General features: G+C 41.8%; 1 protein-coding gene across 6 annotated transcripts in view; it reads right to left on the reverse strand.

The window, feature by feature from the left end:
- LOC124594842 (leucine-rich repeat protein SHOC-2-like) overlaps positions 1–22,340 on the reverse strand; it is a 182,758-nt gene that overhangs the window by 144,256 nt on the left and 16,162 nt on the right. For 5 of the 6 annotated variants that reach the window (XR_006978157.1, XR_006978158.1, XM_047133296.1 and 2 more), the window contains exons 2-3: positions 1,619–2,116; positions 1,379–1,508 (exon numbers count right to left, since the gene is read on the reverse strand). Coding sequence is in view for 3 of the 6 variants with exons in the window: in XM_047133296.1 (XP_046989252.1) it covers positions 1,379–1,508; positions 1,619–2,109 (621 nt within the window). In the remaining 3 variants the exon portion in view is untranslated. Of the gene's footprint in view, positions 1–1,378; positions 1,509–1,618; positions 2,117–18,485; positions 18,669–22,340 lie in introns of those variants that run through there. The other variant, XR_006978159.1, reaches the window with a different exon arrangement.

Here is a 22,340-nt window from a genome sequence, read left to right on the forward strand (position 1 = left end):
CCTTGCTCAAAGCCTAACTGTATTCTTGTACAGGTTCAAATACTGTTGTGCATCTGCACTGAAATATCAAAGCTGTCTGGCACAGATATATAACAGGCTTGTATTGTTAGCCTATAAACAGATTTTAGTAATACTTACAAATGTATTTTTTGTGCAAATATACATTTTTTTAAAATGGAACAATGCTATAGACATTAACAAACTAAAAGTAGGGCAAATAAGAATGTCAGTGGTATTTGTAAGATTCTAGTGAGAGTCATTTACAAGATATCATATTTTGAAAAGTTCCCACACCAACACTTGTACAATACCTGTGATAACACACACTAAAGAACAACAGGAGTGCATACACTAGTTACATGTACTGTGACCAGTAACAAGACAACTGAGCACCACAAGTTGTGTTCAAAATGGCCATCAGCAGCAGCAATACAAGTTTCCAGTCTGGTATGGAACAACTGCTGCACAAGTGCTAGCATTTCAGCAGAGATGACCGAGCCGGCTGCAGTAATATGTAATTGTGCATGATTAGCTGTAGTCGGTATAGCCTTTTAGACAGCATCTTTCAGCTTTTCCCACAGAAAAAAGTCTACTGGCATCAAATCCAGTGAATGGCCCAGCTAAGTTACAGAACCTCTGCATCCAATCCAACAATTTGGAAACAATTGGTGAAGACATGTGGTAATACTTTGCACACTATGGGTACCACAGGTTTCTCCTAGTCTGCAGATTAATGTCTTCTAGCATCCAAAGAAGATGGTCTGTTAGGAGGCCGCAATGCTTGGGCACGTCCAGTGTTCCATCTATGAAACACAGGCCTGTGTGTTCATGCTTCAGTATCCCACACCACACATTTGCACTCCATGGATGCTGACGTTCCACCTGACAGAGTCAACGGGGATTGTCAACAGACCAGTTGGGACTTGCCACTATTGGAGCTATCACTGTAGGAATTTTGTGGATGTTGTTTTTACTTATATTGAAATGAAGGAGATTTTCCATCTGAATTAGAGCTTTCAGTTCTCATTTCTGCATACTGGTTATGAGAGTTTGAATTGTGATAAATGACCATTGTCTTATTCAGAGTTAGAGAGACTTTATAAACACTTTTTTGGTGACTGACAGCAGATTTCTTTCTTGTATACTGAGGAAATTATTTAAGCCATTGTGCACACAAACAAACTGACAAAAATTGTATGAAAAACATCAATTTGTAGTTGGAATATCTACACAAGACAGAAATTACCTTGCAATGAGTGAAGATTCTCACAGTTATTATTCAAATAAAATAAAAGCAATCTGATTTGTCGTTATTGGAACTATCATAATATTACAACATTAATAATCAAAATATCACTGTTGTTAATCATGCTCAAACCTTCATCTCTGCTATCACTGTAGGAATTTTGTGGATGTTGTTTTTACTTATATTGAAATGAATGAGATTTTCCAGCTGGCTAAAACTTTCTGGAACTTCAGATACTTGATTATTTTCAACAGTGAGCCACCTATAAAAATACAATACAAACACTGTTAGCAAAACCCATTCCATATTCACTGTATAGTTTTTTTCAAGAAATGAATTATTTGAATGATGCAGTTTGACACTGCTAACTACCTAAGTGAACCTAAGTAGCCAATCTCTTCTGGTAGCTGCATCAGAAGATTCCCTCTTATTCCAAGAGTGTTCAGCATTTGAAGATTTCTTATTTCTGGTGGCAGAGCTACCAGGCCCATGTGGTTAATCCACAAGACTTCAAGGTTCTTCAGATTCCCTATCTCTGCTGTAAGATGCTTCATGGGATTATAGCTTAGGTTGAGAAAAACAATATTTGTCAGATTATTTAGGGGTGATGGCAATTTTGATAAATTGTTGTTGTCCACTGCTAAATATTCCAAATTTTGAAGCTGAAGTAGTTCTGTTGGTAATGTATTTAATTTATTATCATTAAGGAATAGCCCCACTATATTTTTTATACCAAAAAGCCTCTCTGGTAGTCTTGTAAGCTCAAAACTGTTCAGTTTGATCCATGGGCGCTCTTTTGACTGTGCACTTTCTAAAACTGCAAGAACACATTGTTCTCGAATAAATTCAAGTAATGTTGCCATTTAATACCTGAAAAAGAAGATAAATTAATGCTGTAAATGCAGTAATGTTGATTATATTGATGCTGTTGGTTGTGATAGCAGGCTGTAGATAAACAGTCAGAGGTAAATTAAATATGTAGGAAATGAAAACTTTGAGGTTTGCCAATGACAACGTAATTCTGTCAGAGACAGTAAAGGACCTGGAAAAGCAATTGAACGGAATGGACAGTGTCTTGTAAGATGGATATAAGATGACAAAAGCAAAAAGAGGATAATGGAATGTAGTCTAATTAAATCAGGTGATGCTAAGGGAATTACGCGGGCCGTTCAGAAAGTAACCTCCGGTTGATTTAAAAAAATACACCAAGTTAAATAAAAATATTTTAATATATACATCTTACAACTACATCTTTGCACTATTTTTCTACATAGTCTCCATAGCGATTGAGGCACTTATCGTATCTCTTCACAAGCTTTGAAATTCCTTCTGCATAAAAATCACCCGCTTGTGCCTGGAGCCAGCCTGTGACCGCATCTTTGAGCTCTTCGTCGTCATCAAACCGCTGTGACCCGAGCAATTTCTTCAAATGCATGAAGAGGTGATAATCACTTGGCGCCAGGTCTGGGCTGTAAGGTGGATGGTTGATAACGTCCCACTTGAACGACTCAAGAAGGGCCGTTGTTCTGTGAGCAGAGTGAGGACGGGCGTTATCGTGCAAAAAAACGATACCGGAAGTCAGCATACCACGGCGTTTGTTCTGTATAGCCCGTCGTAACTTTTTTATTGTTTCACAGTACACGTCTTGATTAATGGTCATACCACATTCCATGAATTCAACCAACAACACCCCTTTGGCATCCCAAAACACCGTTGCCATCAGTTTTCTGGCAGAAAAATCTTGCGAGGCTTTTCTTGGTTTGGTAGGCGAATTTGAATGTGCCCACATCTTTGACTGTTCTTTTGTCTCAGGGTTCACGTACTTAATCCAGGTTTCGTCACCGGTCACGATTCTGTTTAACAATGGTTCTCCTTCGTCCTCATAACGAGACAGAAAGTCTAATGCAGAGGCCATTCTTTGAGTTTTGTGGTGGTCGGTAAGAATTTTGGGCACCCATCGTGCACAGAACTTACGGTAACCCAATCTTGCTGTCACTATCTCGTACAAGAGAGTCTTAGAAATCTGTGGAAAACCAGTAGACAACTCCGACATTGAGAAACGTCGATTTTCACGAACTTTTGCATCAACTGTCTGAACGAGTTCGTCAGTCACCAATGATGGTCTACCACTCCTCTCTTCATCATGAACGTTTTCTCGTCCACTTTTAAATAAACGTACCCATTCATGGACAACTCCTTCACTCATAACTCTTGGTCCGTACACGGCACAAAGCTCACGATGAATAGCTGCTGCAGAATATCCTTTGGCTGTAAAAAACCTTATGACAGCACGCACTTCACATTTGGTGGGGTTTTCTATTGCAGCACACATTTCAAACTGCCACAAAAACTAAACTAGCACAGGTACGACGTTCACTCGACCACGGCTTGATGCCGACTGACCTGTTGAGTGCGTGAACGCACAGATGGCGTCGCTACTCCCCCCACAACCCACACTGTGACCAATCGGAGGTTACTTTCTGAACCGCCCTCGTAGATTAGGAAATGAGACACTTAAAGTAGTAGATGAGTTCTGCTATTTGAGGAGCAAAATAAATTATGATTGTCAAAGTAGAAAGGAAGTAAAATGTAGACTAGCAATGGCAAGAAAAGTGTTTCTGAAGAAGAGAAATTTATTAACATTGAGTATAGATTTAAGTGTCAGCAAGTCTTTTCTAAAAGTATTTGTATGGAGTGTAGCCATTTATGGATGTAAACATGGACAATAAATAGTTTAGACAAGAAGAGAATAGAAGCTTTCGAAATGTGGTGCTACAGAAGAATGCTGAAGATTAGATGGGTAGATCACATAACTAATGAAGAGGTACTGAACATAATTGGGGAGAAGAGGAATTTGTGGCACAACTTGACTAGAAGAAGGGATTGGTTCGTAGGACACATTCTGCGGCATCAAGGGATCACCAATTTAGTGATGGAGCGAAGCGTGGAGGGTAAAAACCGTAGAGGGAGACCAAGAGATGAATACACTAAGCAGATTCAGAAGGATGTAGGTTGCAGTAGTTTCTCAGAGATGTAGAAGCTTGCACAGGATAGAGTAGTATGGAGGGCTGCATCAAACCAGTCTCTGGACTGAAGACCACCACAAAAACAACAGGTTTACTGATAGAAACATTTAGCATGAGGAGACAGTGTCTAAACAAAATTGTGTGGGAGAACATAAATTTAAAATTATGTTTACCATACTCATCACAGATATAAAAATGGATTATGGGAACAGGATATGATTATCGGTTGAATGCAATAACTATCCCCACTAAATTCCACATAGAGATATATTTCATACTTAGTCATAAATGTGTACACAGCTTGAGATACAGAACAGAACTTAGAACAAACATGGAGGCTCAGCAGAGCAATAAGAGTCCAAAGATGGTGTTAATAGTGGTCAATATGACCTATCGACCCGACCAAGGGCCCCCCCCCCCCCCCCTCGCACTAGCTGTGAGGCTTGAGTGGAGGACATGTGGGTGTCGGCGTCGGTACTAGTAGTGCGAGGCAGCAGGCGCATGACCGGGATTTCCATCTTGGTTTAGGCAGAGTGCGGAGGTGGAGTGATTGTTGGCGGCAGGTCCATCTCATAGTCAGTCAACCAGTGGTGGTGGACGATGTGTCCGCCGACCCGAGCAGGTGTGTGGAACGGCCTGCGGCGTGGTGCAGGCGTGTGGCACGGCCTGCAGCATGGTGCAGGCATGCCCACCCCGAATGCAGATCGAGCCGTCCGAGAAGATGAATGCGCGAATTTCTGACAGGTTGCACTCGCGGGGGAGGGACAGGCTATGCACTACACTGACATTTAACTGCCCGTTGGAGAGCGAGGCCGTGGTGTCTGTTAGGAGCATGAGCACACGATCATCGAAGGTGATGATCAACACATCATTCACGCAGTGTGGTGGCACGTTGCAGCACCGGCTGAATGTGGGAGAGTGAGTCTCTGCAGTCGGTGAAGTGGTAGTGCATGGGGTAGATGGCGACATGCCTGGAAAACCTGCAAATGGTGACGACAAATCATGGGTTGGAGAAAACAGCGCCATGCGATGAGACAAAGTATTTTCAGGCTCCGCGGTGGAGATGTTTTCAGGAGGGTCCGACTGAGATGGAAGAGGGGCGCCGGAGTCCACGAAAGCAGGTTTGAGCCTGTGCAACGAAACAGTTTGAGGATGATCTTTAACCATAATGTCAAACATTGTCTCGTCCTCCTGGAGCACTTTAAAGGGGCCAAGGTAGGGTGATTGCAGGGGTTGTCTAACAGAATCATTCCTGAGCATAACGTGGGAGCAAGTGCTGAGTGCAGTTGGCACGCAAGTGTCTGGCGGGGAGTGGCTGATAGGTGGGTGTAGCCGTGCATGTTTGAAGTAAGTGCGCATGCGACTAATGAAATCTGGGGAGGGGGGAAAATCCTCGGGTGCTTGAGGCAGTATAAGTTCCCCTGGTAGGACTGGGTTCTCCCCTAAAACAAATTCAGAGATGATTCCCTGTAGGTCTGGTTTAAAGGTCGAACAGAGACCAAGTAACACCCATGGAAGCGCCTCAGACTAGAGGCAGTCATGGCACCTGAGGGCAGTTTTGAGGGTGCAGTGCCACCGTTTAACTAACCTGTTGCTCTGTGGGTGGTAGGCTGTTGTATGAATTTTTTTAATGCCGCAGATATTACATAAAATGGTGAACAGGGCAGACTCAAACTGCCGACCTTGGTCAGTGGTGATGGAGGTCGGGCAACCGAACCTGGCAATCCATGAGGAGACGAAACCCTTGGCCATGGTTTCAGTGGTGATGTTGTGTAAAGGAACAGCTTCCACCCAGCAAGACATGCGGTCGATTGTGGAGAGAATATATCTGGTGGTAGTGGTCCGATAAGGTCCATATGTACATGACGAAATCTTCCTTGCGGAATGTCGAACTTGCCTAGTGGAGGGGAGGTGTGGCGGACAATCTTGTTGCGTTGACAGGAGATGCAACTGTGTGCCCAAGACATATATGTCTGCTTGTGTCTGTATATGTGTGGATGGATATATGTGTGTGTGCGAGTGTATACCCGTCCTTTTTTCCCTCGAAGGTAAGTCTTTCCGCTCCCGGGATTGGAATGACTCCTTACCCTCTCCTTTAAAACCCATATCCTTTCTTCTTTCCCTCTCCTTCCCTCTTTCCTGATGAGGCAACAGTTTGTTGCGAAAGCTTGAATTTTGTGTGTATGTTTGTGTTTGTGTGTGTGTCTATCAACGTGCCAGCACTTTCATTTGGTAAGTCACATCATCTTTGTTTTTAGAGATATATATAAACAAAGATGATGTGACTTACCACTTACCAATATATATATATATATATATATATGACTTACCGAACAAAAGCGCTGGCAGGTCGATAGACACACAAACAAACACAAACATACACACAAAATTCAAGCTTTCGCAACAAACTGTTGCCTCATCAGGAAAGAGGGAAGGAGAGGGGAAGACGAAAGGAAGTGGGTTTTAAAGGAGAGGGTAAGGAGTCATTCCAATCCCGGGAGCGGAAAGACTTACCTTAGGGGGAAAAAAGGACAGGTATACACTCGCACACACGCACATATCCATCCACACATACAGACACAAGCAGACATATTTAAAGACAAAGAGTTTGGGCAGAGATGTCAGTCGAGGCAGAAGTGTAGAGGCAAAGAAGTTGTTGAAAGACAGGTGAGGTATGAGTGGCGGCAACTTGAAATTAGCGGAGATTGAGGCCTGGCGGATGACGAGAAGAGAGGATATACTGAAGGGCAAGTTCCCATCTCCGGAGTTCGGATAGGTTGGTGTTGGTGGGAAGTATCCAGATAACCCGGACGGTGTAACACTGTGCCAAGATGTGCTGGCCGTGCACCAAGGCATGTTTAGCCACAGGGTGATCCTCATTACCAACAAACACTGTCTGCCTGTGTCCATTCATGCGAATGGACAGTTTGTTGCTGGTCATTCCCACATAGAATGCGTCACAGTGTAGGCAGGTCAGTTGGTAAATCACGTGGGTGCTTTCACACGTGGCTCTGCCTTTGATCGTGTACACCTTCCGGGTTACAGGACTGGAGTAGGTGGTGGTGGGAGGGTGCATGGGACAGGTTTTGCATCGGGGGCGGTTACAAGGATAGGAGCCAGAGGGGAGGGAAGGTGGTTTGGGGATTTCATAGGGATGAACTAACAGGTTACGAAGGTTAGGTGGACGGCGGAAAGACACTCTTGGCGGAGTGGGGAGGATTTCATGAAGGATGGATCTCATTTCAGGGCAGGATTTGAGGAAGTCGTATCCCTGCTGGAGAGCCACATTCAGAGTCTGGTCCAGTCCCGGAAAGTATCCTGTCACCAGTGGGGCACTTTTGTGGTTCTTCTGTGGCGGATTCTGGGTTTGAGGGGACGAGGAAGTGGCTCTGGTTATTTGCTTTAATGAGAGCCCATTTGCAGAGAACAACTTAACGATTTTCTGAAAAAAATCTTTTACAATTTCACCAGTTATTTCTTGTCTGTTGGGTGTGATAGCTATACTTGTATCATCGGCAAAAAAGTACCAGCTTTGCATCTCCGTGAATATAGAATGGCAAGTCATTAATATATATTAAGAACAGCAGAGGACCCAAGACCAAACCTTGCAGCACCCCATTCTTGATCGTTCCCCAGTTTGAGAAATCACCAGTTTTTTGCATATTATGTGAACTGCTTATTTCAACTTTCTGCACTCTTCCAGTTAGGTATGATTTAAACCATTTGAGCACTATCCCATTCATACCACAGTACTTGAGCTTATCTAGAAGTATTCCATGATTTACACAATCAAAAGCCTTTGAGAGATCATAAAAAATCCCAACGGGTGACTTCCAGTTACTCAGAGCATTTTATATTTCATTAGTGAAAGTATATATAGCATTTTACATTGAAAAACCTTTCTGGAAACCAAACTAACATTTTGTTAAAACTTTATTTTTACAAAGGTGTGAAGCTACTCTACAATACATTACTTTTTCAAGAGTTTTGGACAAGGCAGTCAGAAGAGAGATTGGGCGATAGTTGTTGACATCAGATGTATCCCCTGTTTTATGCAGTGGTTTAACAATGGCATACTTCAGTCTATCTGGGAAAATACCCTGCTTCAGAGAGCTATTACATATGTGGATAAGAATCCAACTTATCTTTTGGGAACAAGCTTTTATTTTCCTACTGGAAATGCCATCAATTCCATGTGAGCTTTTATTCTTAAGAGAGTTTATTATCTTCTTAATTTCAAAAGGAGAGGTGGGTGGAATTTCAATTGTATCAAATGGTGTGGGTAAGGCCTCTTCCATTAACTGCCTTGCTTCTTCTAATAATGAACATTTAGATCCTATTTTCTCTACAACATTTAAAAAATAATTATTCAAAATGTTTTTGACTTCTGGCTTGTTGTTTGTCAAGTTTCCACTTAGTTTGATGGTAATGCTGTCATCCTGTACTCTTGGTTGCCCTGTTTCCTTTGTAGTAATATTCCAAATTGTTTTGATTTTGTTATCAGAGGTATTAATCTCAGACATGATGCACATGCTTCTGGACTTTTTAATAACCTTTCTTAATATAGCACAGTAGTTTTTATAATATTTGGCTGTTTTTGGGTCATTACTCTTTCTTGTTGTTAGATACAGTTCCCTTTTGTGGTTACAAGATATTTTTATTCCTTTAGTAAGCCAAGGTTTTTTGGATGGTTTCTTATAATTAGATTTAACTACTTTCTTGGGGAAACAGTTTTCAAATTCTCTTACAAGTGTATCATGAAATAACTTATATTTTAAATTAGCATCAGGTTCCTTGTACACCTCATCCCAGTCTAACTGCTGAAGATTTTCTCTGAAATTTCTACTTGTTGAGTCATTAATTGAACGCACAACTTTGTAGGGTAGTTTTGAATTACTGAATGGAGCTATGTCATATACTGTAACTAGCTGAGTACCATGATCAGAAAGGCCATTCTCAACAGGACAAGAATTAATGTTTTAAACTTATCTTGGTCTATAAAAGTGTTATCTATCAGTGTGCTGCTGTCCTTTACTACCCGAGTAGGAAAATTAATGACAGATGTCAAATTGAAAGAACCGAGCAAGACTTCCTGGTCATTCTTCCTATTACACTCTTTCAGTGAATCAACATTGAAGTCCCCACAAATAATAATTTGCTTTCCCCTATCTGACAGCTAGCATAACAAGACATCCAAGTTTTCCAGGAATAAATGAAAGTTTTCTGAAGGGGTCCTATATACTGTTACAATTATAAAAGAGCCCTCCTTCAGTTTAAGCTGACAGGCACCTGCTTCTATATGTTGCTGTAGACAATACAGTGACTGTGCTTCTGCTAAACTTCTTGGGATTCATCTTGACTCAAAACTAACTTTGAACAATTGTGTGGACTATCTTCATACAAAGTGATCAGATATGTTACAGGGCAATTTCTATCAATTAAAAATTTGAATTATAAATTAGCAGAAAAAGGCAATCACATGAATTTGTGGAGTCACAACTAAAATGGTGATCGCAGTATGCATAATGATGGTTGTTTTACCGCCAGGCACACAGTGTCAGGTGAGAGGCTGTGGTGTGTTGGTCAGTGGCCTTGTGGGGTATCAGCATGTTAAAGAGTGTTGTAGTTAATACTTCAAAAGTCTGAAAATACCAACAGTTACATCCCTCTTCATTCTAAACTGTTAGTGACATGCACAAAGGAAATTAATGGAATTATAGACTCTGACAGTCTGTTCCTCAACATGATACACCAAAAACAGCAGACTGACATCACAGCTACCAGACTGTAAAACCCCCAAGCCAGTTACAAACACTTGGGCTTACCATTACTAGCACACAAAAACTTTCCAGCACAAGCATAAGGTGAGGCACTTAGCACGTTCAGAAACACCACTCAAAACTCTAATCAACAGAAGAATTTAAAATGCGTCCCCAAAATGATATTGAATACTAATGTTGTTTCACTTATTCTATAAGTGTATATGCATGTAGTGTACAGGGCGAGGCAAAAAAGATGTTAAAATTAATAGGATGTTCTCTTTTTAGTTTTTTCACAAATGGCATCCTGATATTTCACTGAGGAGCAAAGGAAGATAGTAGCCTGGATGGAGGTCTTTCAGTCTCCAAGCATTGTACAGGAAAAATTCAAGGCCTGGACCAAATGGGATGCGCCATCACATCTGACAACTGGTAAGATCTAGGAGAAGTTTGTAAGGACAGGGTCTGTTCCAAGATGACTGCAAGGGAGACAGCAGTAGAAAGAGATGTGTTTGAAGCCAGCCCAGCCAAGTCATCACACAGACTCTCTCAAATGTTAGTGGTTGGAACTTTTCACTGTGATTTAAGAAGTTAAGCCATACCACTTTTAGATTATGCACCTGCTCACAAACACAGACAAGAAAGCCCATGTGAGTGCTGCACAAATTATCTTGGAAATGGTGCACATGGGGTGACATTCTGTTCACGTTTTCTGATGAAGCAAAATTCCACATTGGCAGTCATGAGAAAAAGCACAGCTGTGTCATCTGGGTGACTGAGCACCTCCCTGGAAATTTGACAACACATGTGGGACTTCCCCAAGGCAAACGCTTGGTGTGGAGTGACCAAATTTGGAGTTATTGGACCTTCTTTTTTGAAGAACAGACAATCAGGGGAGGCAATTAGCTTGCCATGCTAAGCACATTCATGGAGGAGAATGCACCACTTACCATTCTCCAATGAGGGTACTTCCAGCAAGACAGTGCCCCTCCCCATTACAGTCAGATGGTTCAGGAGTACTTGTACAACATACTTTGTAAACATTGGATTGGTAGGCATGGTCCTCCTATGGCCAGCACGTTCAGTCAACCTGACGTCATGCAATTTTTGTCTGTGGGAGATGGTCAAGGATCATGTCTATGCTGGCAAACCTAGCAACTTTGATGACTTGAAGCGCCACATCACTGAGGTCATCACTTCTATCCTTGCCCAAATGGCCCAATGGGCTCACAATCAACAATGGACAGATTGTAAGTCCACTGAGCAGTATGAGTGCAAATTGAAACCATGTAACCAAATCCCAGCCTTGTAATTTCACTTGATTAAACATTCATTTAATGTTGCCACCTTTTTGCCTCACCTTGTAGTGTTTGATGAACAAATTATACTGTGATAGTAATTTATTTATTTATACATCCAGGGATCATCTCAAAATGATATAGAATTTGTCATCATAATACAGAGAAAATAACTCCAATATACACAATGGATTGTCGAGTGCTTTTTTGTGAATGGTCTCACTATCAATTTCAGTTTCAAAAAGACACAACATACCCACTTCCACACATCTAGTGGTACTACAGCAATAGTAACTGTAACAAATATTTAGGATGGGAACTTCAAACTTTACAGTTCTAGGCGCTACAGTCTGGAACCGCGCAACCGCTATGGTTGCAGGTTCAAATCCTGCCTCGGGCACGGATGTGTGTGATGTCCTTAGGTAAGTTAGGTTTTTGTGGTTCTAAGTTCTAGGAGACTGATGACCTCAGAAGTTAAGTCCCATAGCGCTCAGAGCCATTTGAACCATTTTTCAAATTTTATAGGTGTCCGTACTAATGATAATTTAAACAGGAGAAAACACATTTTGAAACTCCTAAACAAGTTCGCTCATTCACATATGCTCTTTGAATCATTGCAAATTTTTAAGAGAAACAAATCAGTAAGTTTACAATTTATTTGTATTTTCATTCAATAATGTCGTATGGGAAAAGAAAGTCTTTGTTGCTCAAAAACGTGGTATAAGAATAATATGTAGTGCTCCCCCAAGAGCATCTGGTACACCTCCATTTAAGGAATTGGGCGTTTTGACTAATACTTCACAGTATATTTATCTCCTCATGAAGTTTCTTGTAAATAATCCACTTTATTTCAAAAGTAATCTGCTGATGCACATGATTACTACATCAGAAGAAAAAACAACATTAATTACTCCACATTAGGGTTATCTTTAGTACAAAAAGGAATGAACAATGCTGCCACCAAAATTTGTGATCGCTTACTGGTTCCAAATAACAAAAAATGTGTTGCAGACAGCAACATTAAATTTTAAAACAAACCATAAAAGTTTCTCCTCAACAACACCTTCTATTCTGTAGAAGAACTGCTACTTTTGTAATGTGTAAAAGGTGGTGGATAAGGAGGAATAACTGCTAGTATGCAGCCATATTTCTATATGATTGTGTAAGGTGACTTGTTCCACATCATTACAATTAATCATGTAAGTGATGTGGGTGGAATATGAAACTAACTAACTAACTACAGACAGACTACGTAAGTATGGACTTGTTATTATGAGGACAGGACAGATGGTCAGTCATGGCCTTGCCAAACATTGTGAGCATTTGCCCAAGATAATTTAGCAAAACCACAGTAAACCTAAATCAAAATAGCCAGACAGAGCAAACTACACCCCCTCGAATATGAAGGCAGTGTCTTAACAGCTACATTGTCTCGTTCTTTTTATCTTAAACAATATGCAGCAAACTTAACACTGGATTTTGCACTGCACCACTTTATATGGCCCCTGGTTACTCCTGAACCATGAACATTGTATCTCACCATATCTTTTTCATAATGTGTACAGCCTATGTATTTTTACACATATGCATTTAGATACACAAAATGTGGAGTGTTAATTGAGCCTACCAATATTAGATGTCAGCTACATGTCATTATATAATGATGTGACATGTGATGCAACACATTTGCAAATAGGAAGAGAACAGAATACTGACAATTTTTTCTTGGAATGTAGGTTGTTGTGACAGACTGCTCTCTAGCATAGCCCAAGGTATAAATTAGGTTGAAAAGGTGATTATTTGATTGTGTGTTAGTGAAGTCAGTGAATTTGAATGTGGTGAACCTCTGATCTGGCTTCAGACTACTAACTTCCAAGTCAGTCTACGGATCAATCTGTCAGCACATTCATGTTTTATCACACTGAAACCTTGTTTTTTAACGCACTTCAGTACACACCACTAAAATGCCACAAAGCACTCTACCGAGTACTGATACGTTTTCTAACTATTTACAGTGCTCTGGCCAACTGATACAGCTGTCTAAAGATCCTTGCCAGGGTGCACTTTGATGACCTCAGCATTGTCATTTTAGTAAGAAATTAGATTTGTCCTATTATTAATTGTAGCTGTGAACATCTGTCAGCTGAAAAACATCCCTCTAACGTATTCACAATTTTCTATATCCTAAAACTCTTGTTTCAGGTGCGTTTTTTTAAGTGCTGTTGACTCAACGTATTTAATTAAACTATCAAACACATGTCTGGATTTTACTGACAAATATTAGCTTGGCACTTTACCTGGCGAATTTCAAACTTTCTGGAAGGACACTCAGATCATTCTTAACAGTTACTGACTCAATAATGTTGGGTATTACATCACCAATATGAATTAGACACTGCACTATCTCACATTCACCCTCAATACAGCACCACTGTTCCTTGTTAATGAGAGTAATACCTGAAAAAAATATTAGAATATAGCTTCAAAACTAGTAATAGCATTCCACCTCCCAAAGTCCTTATCACTGATTTTTTGCAAAATTATCACTTTCTGCGTCACACAACTTTCTGCATAAGCATCCAACTGTTATTGAATAGCACTGTAAATGAGGCAAAATTGATGGCCCTGCATTTGGTTTCATCTTTGAATAACTTTTTACAGATGTCTACATTTCTCCATCAAATATAATCTGGCCTGTTTTTACTATGCATTCTTCAATCCTTTATGCATGTTACAACTTTGGGAAATAAGTGGGAATTTTTCTGAAACACTTTTCCTACAGTTCTTCATCGCTGGGTAAAGAAAATGTATTAATGGTTTGATTCTGTGACTTTTACAGCACCTCGAAACTTTTGCTGTCCGAAAAAGTATATTCAATATTTCTATTAGAATGTAAAAACACAATTTATTAATCATTTTGTATATATTTACTTAATTTATACAATCACTTATGGCATAAATGCTCATTTATTGTTAAAATACAATAACTACTTATACAATCGGTAGCTGCCAATAAATACCTACAATAAATAGATCTGAACTATATAAACTTCATATTAATAACTGAAGATAATAATACATGATGCACCACACAATGCGAATGGTGTAGTGTACCACACATACAAACTCTTGTGGAAACAGGACCCAGGCCAATGGCCAAGGAGAGAAGTGAGTGACGTCACCTGCATCAGATGGCAAGTTGCAGACTAATGTAAGCAGATGGCTTTAGTTACAGACTTATATGCCTTCTTTATGAAATCATGAAATTTCCCAGTCAGCATCAGATATTGATTCATTGCCTCACAGTGGTGAGTCATACAAGGATATGGCCTGTTATTACATTTTATCTGTGGTTGTCTTAGAGTTCACCAGTGATGGTACAGATAACAGCACCTTCAGGACTGATCCCCTCAAAAAAAAAAAAAATGCCTCAACAGTAAGCAATGCCATCAGTTCACACCACAAAGTCATCAATGTAGAATTAAGTGTACCATTTGATGTGCATGTGGATTTTCCATTGCCTGTATTCTTCATACTGGCATGTTCTTGGAAATGGAAATGGGCTTCATCTGTCCACAGTGGTCGCGGCCGAATTCTCGCGTGCCCTCTGGTGGACGGGACTCTATTTGCGGCAACTACCGTCCGTGACGCGCCGTGCCGATGTGCGCCTCCCGCGATCTTTCTGGTGGCTACTACACACAGAATGTTCCATGGTCGTTCATTGTCCACTTCCATGTGAGCAAGAAATTCCAGAGCTGAGTATGGGTGAGTTTGTGTGGATAGTGATGCAGGATGTTTCATAGCATTTTATGCACTGTGCTCACAGGCATATCCAATGTTTGGGCAATTCTCAGTACTCTGCGTGTTTGAACACGACCACTCGGCCCATCCTACAATGCAGTGTCCACATCTACAGCAGGCGTCAGATCAACTGATTTCCTCCTCCTGTCACACTGCACTTCAAAAGAACCTGTCTTTTTGAATTTTGTAATCAGTTTTTCCAAACCCTTAGCAGACATTGAACCATTGCCTTTTTTTCATATCCTTCAGTGTCCAGAACTTTTGCAGCACTCTTGATGCACAATCACCATTCATGCAAAATAATTTAACCAGCAGCACATGTACCCTTCATGGAGACAGTCACGTTGGGCACCTCGGACACAAACCGAGGAAACGCATCATGCTGCATATCTGTTGGCTTGCATATTCTGATGCTTACAGCACCATCTATTGGTCAAATTTATTTACTTATTTATTTACTTTTTTCCTTCCCATGAAATTTCCCCCCGTGTCAATAATATGCCATTCAAATTTGATGTCATTCTGAGTAGTGGTTCTCTTTCTATAGTGTTTTGAAATTAGAACTGTAATTATGGTAACCCTGTATATAATATTTTACTTTGGTTCATGTTAATGTATTTACTGATTAAAGTTGATCAAAATGTGTAATGAAAGCTATATTTTTGAGTAGGCCTTCGGCTCCAAAAGCCCATATCAATGATGTTTCATTGAATGGTTCACATGCTGACACTTGTTGATGCCCCACCATTGAAATCTGCAGCAACTTGCGGAAGGGTTGCACTTCTGTCACAATGAACGTCATCATTGGTTCCGCTCTTGAAGGATCTTTTTCTGGTCGCAGTGACGTCAGAGATTTGATGTTTTCCCGGATTCCTGATATTCACTGTATGCTCATGAAATGGTCATATGGAAAAAAATAACCACTTCATCACTGCTTTGGAGATGCTGTGTCCCATCGCTTGTGTGCCGACTGCAACACCACGTTCAAACTCACTTAGATCTTGATAACCTGCCATTGTAGCAGCAGTAACCTATCTAAAAACTGAGCCAGACACTTGTTGGCTTATACAGAGTGAAGCAAAATTCACGCACTCGGGCTTTGCAGTGTGACTCCTCTCATACTAGAGATAAAAAAATGTCTGTCACAAAACTTCGTCCGATAAGTACATCCGGCAGAAAAAGGATGTTAAAGAGTGGTAATCTGGGATTGCTGTAATCACGTATGGTAACTACCTCTGCTCTCACGTGTAAGTCGTACTGTACAATTAGTGCAGTGGATAGAGTTTTGGGTTAGCGTGCAGGAGGCTGAGGTTTCCATCCTGGATTACGGCGCATTTTTTTATTTCCCAATTTAATTCTGACATTTCATACTGTAATATACACCGTTTCTTGGGTCACATGTAGCCTCAATTTACACCATTTTGTAACGCTGAACATAGCAGATACGTGATTAGACAAATAAGAAGTAGAAACTTGAAACAAATGACCTGTCATAGGGCAGAATAACTACAAAAACAACATTAATTTTGAGATTCCAAATTATGATAGCACAGTACAATAACACAACATCTACTAGTCATTTATACTACGTGTAATATGAGAGCTCAGATGTTGCAACTTAGCAACCAGTGACAATAATGATGTCCATATTAATGACCTCATGACCTTCACAAGAGAATACATTGTCCTCCGAACAACAGATGCTCAAAGCAACCTTCCTGCACGTCCAAACATTGTGCAACCCACCGGATCATACAGCTATGGATCCTTCACAGCGAAGCTGCGTCCATAGTAACAAGAGCAGCATGAACATGTGCTACCAGTTCACCCACACTCATCGGTGGAGTAAAGCACACATGCTCATTCAGGTGTCCCCACAGGAAGAAATCCAGTGGATTTAGGTCAGGTGAACACAGTGGCCATACAATTGGACTCCACGTCCAAGCCATTTCCCTGGAAATGTTATGTCTGAGGAGAATGTTCGGGTTGGTTACACCAAACAACACTCCCATTTTACAGTAGTTCATTTATTCGCCTCTTTACACAAGCAAGGCTTACATAGAACTAACATGGTGGTTTTGCCCAAAGATAATCTTAGTATAGTTCAAAGACGATACTCAGATCGCTGCTGGTGTCGACCTCATCGGCACCACATAGCCCCCCCCCCCCGCAGTACGGAGTACTCTTGAATTGAACTCTTGAGAGGGGGGAGGGGGGGGAGGGGGTGACTATGGCATCAGCAGGGCTGGTCCGCGGGAGCCGGACCACTGTCAGCTCAACAGTATCGTCGGGGAGCTGTGTCGGTAGATGTCATGGAGGAAGGTTCGGCCACCGAACCCTGAAGTCATCGAAGCGCGCCAGCCGTCGTATTGCGCGTGCTGGTCGTGCGACAACAGGGTGTAACGGAGCTACGACGACGATGTCTCCGGTGGGCGTGGCGAACACACGAAGCATGTCCAGGTCGACATCGGGCGAGAGGGGAACACATTTTACCAGGTGGCAGGGAATGGCAGAGGTTATGTCATGAGCACCGGTTGAAGGGAAACACACGACGAACAGTGTGTCATCGCGTAGTATTATAGAGATGTCGTGGATTACGTCCAGGGGGACAGGCACAAACACCTCGAGCAAGGGCTCATTCAAGATTGGGGGGGGGGGGGGGGGCCGTGAGAAACCTCAATAGGGCGAGGCAGGCGGCGGAGGAGAGGTCGAAGGGACCGGCGAAGGGCCCGGCATCGAGGGCATGATTGTAGGTAAGCTCGACATGGGGAGCATGTGATCACTCAACGGAGTGTGTGAGATCGGAGTAGAGGGCGAGGTCAGAGAAGAGCTTGACGATTGGAACTGGAAGTCACTCGACCGAGTGTGTAAGTCCGACATGGAGGGAGTGGTCGGAGCGTCGTGAGCCACGGCAGTGAGTGGCGTGGTCGTGACCTGAAGGGGGGTAGAAGCGGGCTCAACATGAGGAGGCTTAAGTCTGTTGAGAGAGCAACCGCTGAATCTTTTATCTGGATGTCATAGGTGCTGGCTGAGCGCTGGAGAACTCAGTACGGGCCGGTATATGGAGGTTGTAGGGGAGCATGGACAGTGTCATCTCGGAGCATGACGTATTCGCAATTGTCCAGAGATTTCGGGACGTGAGCCTTAGGGCGGGAGTGGCTGGCATTACGTACATTATGTACATTACGGATCCCATATCCAGCATGTACATTTTCAACATCATTAACCAAGCCATCAAAATGATTAAATTTTCTATTGCCACCAGTAGAAGTTACAATATTTTCACTTAATTCCTAAGTTTTCATTCTGATAAAGACAGAGTTCAAAACGACACCCAACTGAAACACCATAATACCTTCACGAGCAATCTGTTCCTCATGTACACATTTGTGAATATCTAAGGCAGTAGAAGCGGAGGATTCCAATCGAAGTTGCACTGGATACAACCTGTTCTGTTTGAGTTCCACGTCCTACTTACAGGACTTTGTTAAGACACACACGAAATTACAAACCTCACACGAGACGCAAACATACAGTCGCGGTGGCTGTGGACGAGAGACCGATGCCTCTCGTCACAGTTACCACTCGACTGTAGTATATTGTGAGTCTTTTTTTTCCAAAAGTTGGCAGGTTCATACTTCCAAAGAAAACAAGACACCAACAGCTCCCCAAACTGCAGTGAATATACCAACCGAATATCTCATATAATGAGTACATCATATTGTGAGGTCATTCTTTTCCAAGAATTGGCAGGTTCATACCTTCAAAGAAAAGAAAGACGTCAATCGGTTCCAAAATTGAAGGGAATTTATATAAAATATATCATATAATATATGATGAATATATATGAATGTATAATGAACTGCTCCTTTATTTCTTCTGCAAAAGAGGCTACAGTAGTACAGCGTCTCGAACGATCACCCTCTACCATGCTTCTCAAGATGGTTTGCAGAGTTTAGCCGTACAAGTAGACGTAGATGAGTCGATACGCTCATTCTGTCGCCTTCGATACGGAGTGTACACGTGACGTCACGCGTGGCTTTGCCAAGCTCACCCATCCAGAACTGGGTAATCTCTACGAACGTCATGTTTGCATAAAGCCTTGTGAACTGTAGGTTACCCTGTATCGAATATGAAAGGAGCTGTCTATCGACTTCCGTGATCGTTTGGTTCACAACGCGCGTAGCGAACATAACGTTCAAAGCAATAGCATTCACCTAAAATAGAGAGAACAGGAGGTAACGCTTTTTCCTTACTGCAGGGCACGTTAACCTGGAAGCTAGGTCGTTTACAAATATATAAAGTTCTGTTGGTTTGTAATTAGAAAGAATAGGTAGCAGATGAATTAACGCAGCGGTTCATTTATCTTATGCCCGATGAATAAATGCTGTTTCAAAACAGTGAGGATCTCTCTCAGTATAAATAATATTTGTTGTAATAAAATTATGAACAACGTCATATTGATGGTTAAAGATGTAGTTAAGGATTTGTTTGACAAAGAAGTGTCTTAAGAGAACTATCTCGTAAATTTTCTTTCGTACTCTATAGTTGGTTGCTACTAAGTTGCTTTTTAATTCCTTTGCAAAAGTGTCAGTCTCTGCTGTTTATTCTGGGTGGTAGTTTGTTTTACCAGATGATAAATGTGTTTTGAATATTTATTCGCATTTGCGTGTTTCACGCGTAACTTGTAAATTACTGTCAATGACAATTCATACCGGGGGGGGGGGAGAAAATACGTTCTATACACAACATCGAATATTACGGAAGAAATATACTTCTATTAGGTCAGTAATAAAGTCTCAGAACCTATTGGGAAGGCGAAAAAAGAGAAAAAAACTCAAATGGGGCGGGATGCAAACCACCTTTACAGCTACCTACTGTTTATAACTCGATGCTCGTAACCACTAAACCAAAATGAATTAAGAAATTCTTCCTTTTGTACTATAACTTACAGCTTCGACGACTTTAATAGCCAATACGTCATTAGGTGAAGTTTAAGTACAACAAACGGTATCAATAATGATGTGTTTTTATAAATCTTTAGTGTGTCACTGTCTTGAAACTGCATACTTTCATAACACGAAGTTACGATACAAAACTGCGGAATCCAATACGATGTTTTTCAAGCACCCAGCATCAAGTGTTTACGAAAGTCGATAGCAGTGCCTGTAATCTTCGATAGTTGCGTGTGACATGAAAATGACGTCATGTTTGTACAAGTCTTATGAACTATATGTTACCCTCCAGAACTAAGAGCCCTCGTTCAATTCTTTGGTAACAGACAGCTATAGCACTGCAAGTGGCTTTCGTCAATGCTTAACAGGTGATTTAGTAGAATTGTAAGTGTAAATAAATCGACATCAATAAAGATTCTTCTAAACGCAGTCTGCATGTTGAACAGCGTCTTTCACACACAGCGTCTGTCATCCTGGCAGAACTTGTGGGAGCGGGAGGGCAACTAGGGAGGTTATAGACTGGACATGAGCCTTTTGCTTGCATAAGCTCATTTTGTAGGTAAAACAATGTGTAAGCGAGAATTAGCGCCACATCGTACTTTAGAAAGTGATGTCTACGACGTAAGTTTCGTATGAACGCGGGCGCGCTCAAATGTTACGCCTCAGAATTTCTTATGTGAAAACTCTTAACAGTTAAAGCAAAGGTCATCCACATTCTACATCTTTATTCTTCATGTCTACAAATTTGCAGCCCTTTTCCACAGTGGCAGCTTGTCAGAAGCCACGCATCTTCACTTTTGTATGGCAGAAGTGGTAGTCGTTGTTGCAATAATAATTTAGCAATAAACCTTTATGCACTTTTGTCAGCGAGCACGAAATACGTTAGCTTATGTTATTCCTTCTACACTGCCAACACTAGAAAGCAAGTCAAAGTGCGAGAGCTTAACCGTAAGCCAAGACAGACGGAGACGCGAGTCCGTTTCTATTTATGCGGATGCCAGGCCACCTTAGAGCCGTGGTAACCATGAAGTAGGAACAGAAGAGGGAGTACAGGCTGTCGTTGCCATATTGCCATGTGCTTACATGGCACGGGAGGCCACCAGCTGTGATGTCACCTCTCTAGGTTTCTCTTATGTTAGTTTTTCTGTGTGCAGTAGTTGTCCTGTGTGCAGTGAATATGGATAAAATCCTGTCTCGTGTGAGTTCTGATGTAATGTTTTCGAGTGAGGACGTTATTACTATCTTGCAGAAACTGTCGTTTTTCAAGTGCATTCCTAAGTTCATGGTACGAGTGGCACAAATGGTTCTGTGCTAGCATTACAAAAGGAAAATTATTTTCCCAATCATGTTTGCTCTTAAGCACAAGAAAAACTGCATGGTCTTCTGAGGGTTTCGACGATCTGAGGAATCTGTCTAGGGGTTTAGCATGGCACTTGTCTTCTAAAGATCATCTAAGTGGTTTCATTTCATATTAAACACTATCCACACAAGTGTTCAGTATTTCAGAGCTACTTGCAGAACATCAGATGTAGTGTTTTCGTCGCCACTGTAGTCTTGTACCGAATGGAAGCAAGGGAACACAAATGCGCCTTCCACGTCAGGCGCCAGTCCAAAGTGACGCCTAGGTAGCGTCCAGTGTTCGTCCATGGGATGGGGCCTCCCATGACGCTGAGTGGCTGCAGGTCGGCGGGAATATAATTGTGCGTGAATATCACCGCCTGGCTTTAGGCCGCGTTGAACTTGAGCCGCCATTTTGTTGCCCTAGCTCCTAGGACGTCGCAAGCCGATTGTAGGTGGAGACGCAGCAACCTGGCGTTGATGCTGCGTCCATATAAAGCTGTGTGTCGGCATAGAGCGTGATGTGCACCCCCTGCCTCTTCGGGACATCGTCGGTCTGAAGTGAGTAAAGCAAGCGGCCGATGAAGGACCCTTGCGGTACTCCAGCTGTAATGGGAGGCGCCAAGTCAGGTAGGACTGGAGCAGGCATGCGTGTGAAACCAGTAGCCTCTGTGTAAGTACCCTACTGGCCATTAAAATTGCTACACCACGAAGATGATGTGCTACAGACGCGAAATTTAACCGACAGGAAGAAGATGCTGTGATAGGCAAATGATTAGCTTTTCAGAGCATTCACACTAGGTTGGCGCCAGTGGCGACACCTACAACGTGCTGACATGAGGAAAGTTTCCAACCGATTTCTCATACACAAACAGCAGTTGACCGGCGTTGCCTGGTGAAACGTTGTTGTGATGCCT

The sequence above is a fragment of the Schistocerca americana genome, chromosome 2, assembly GCF_021461395.2.
Source record: "Schistocerca americana isolate TAMUIC-IGC-003095 chromosome 2, iqSchAmer2.1, whole genome shotgun sequence".
Taxonomy (NCBI): Eukaryota; Metazoa; Arthropoda; class Insecta; order Orthoptera; family Acrididae; genus Schistocerca; species Schistocerca americana.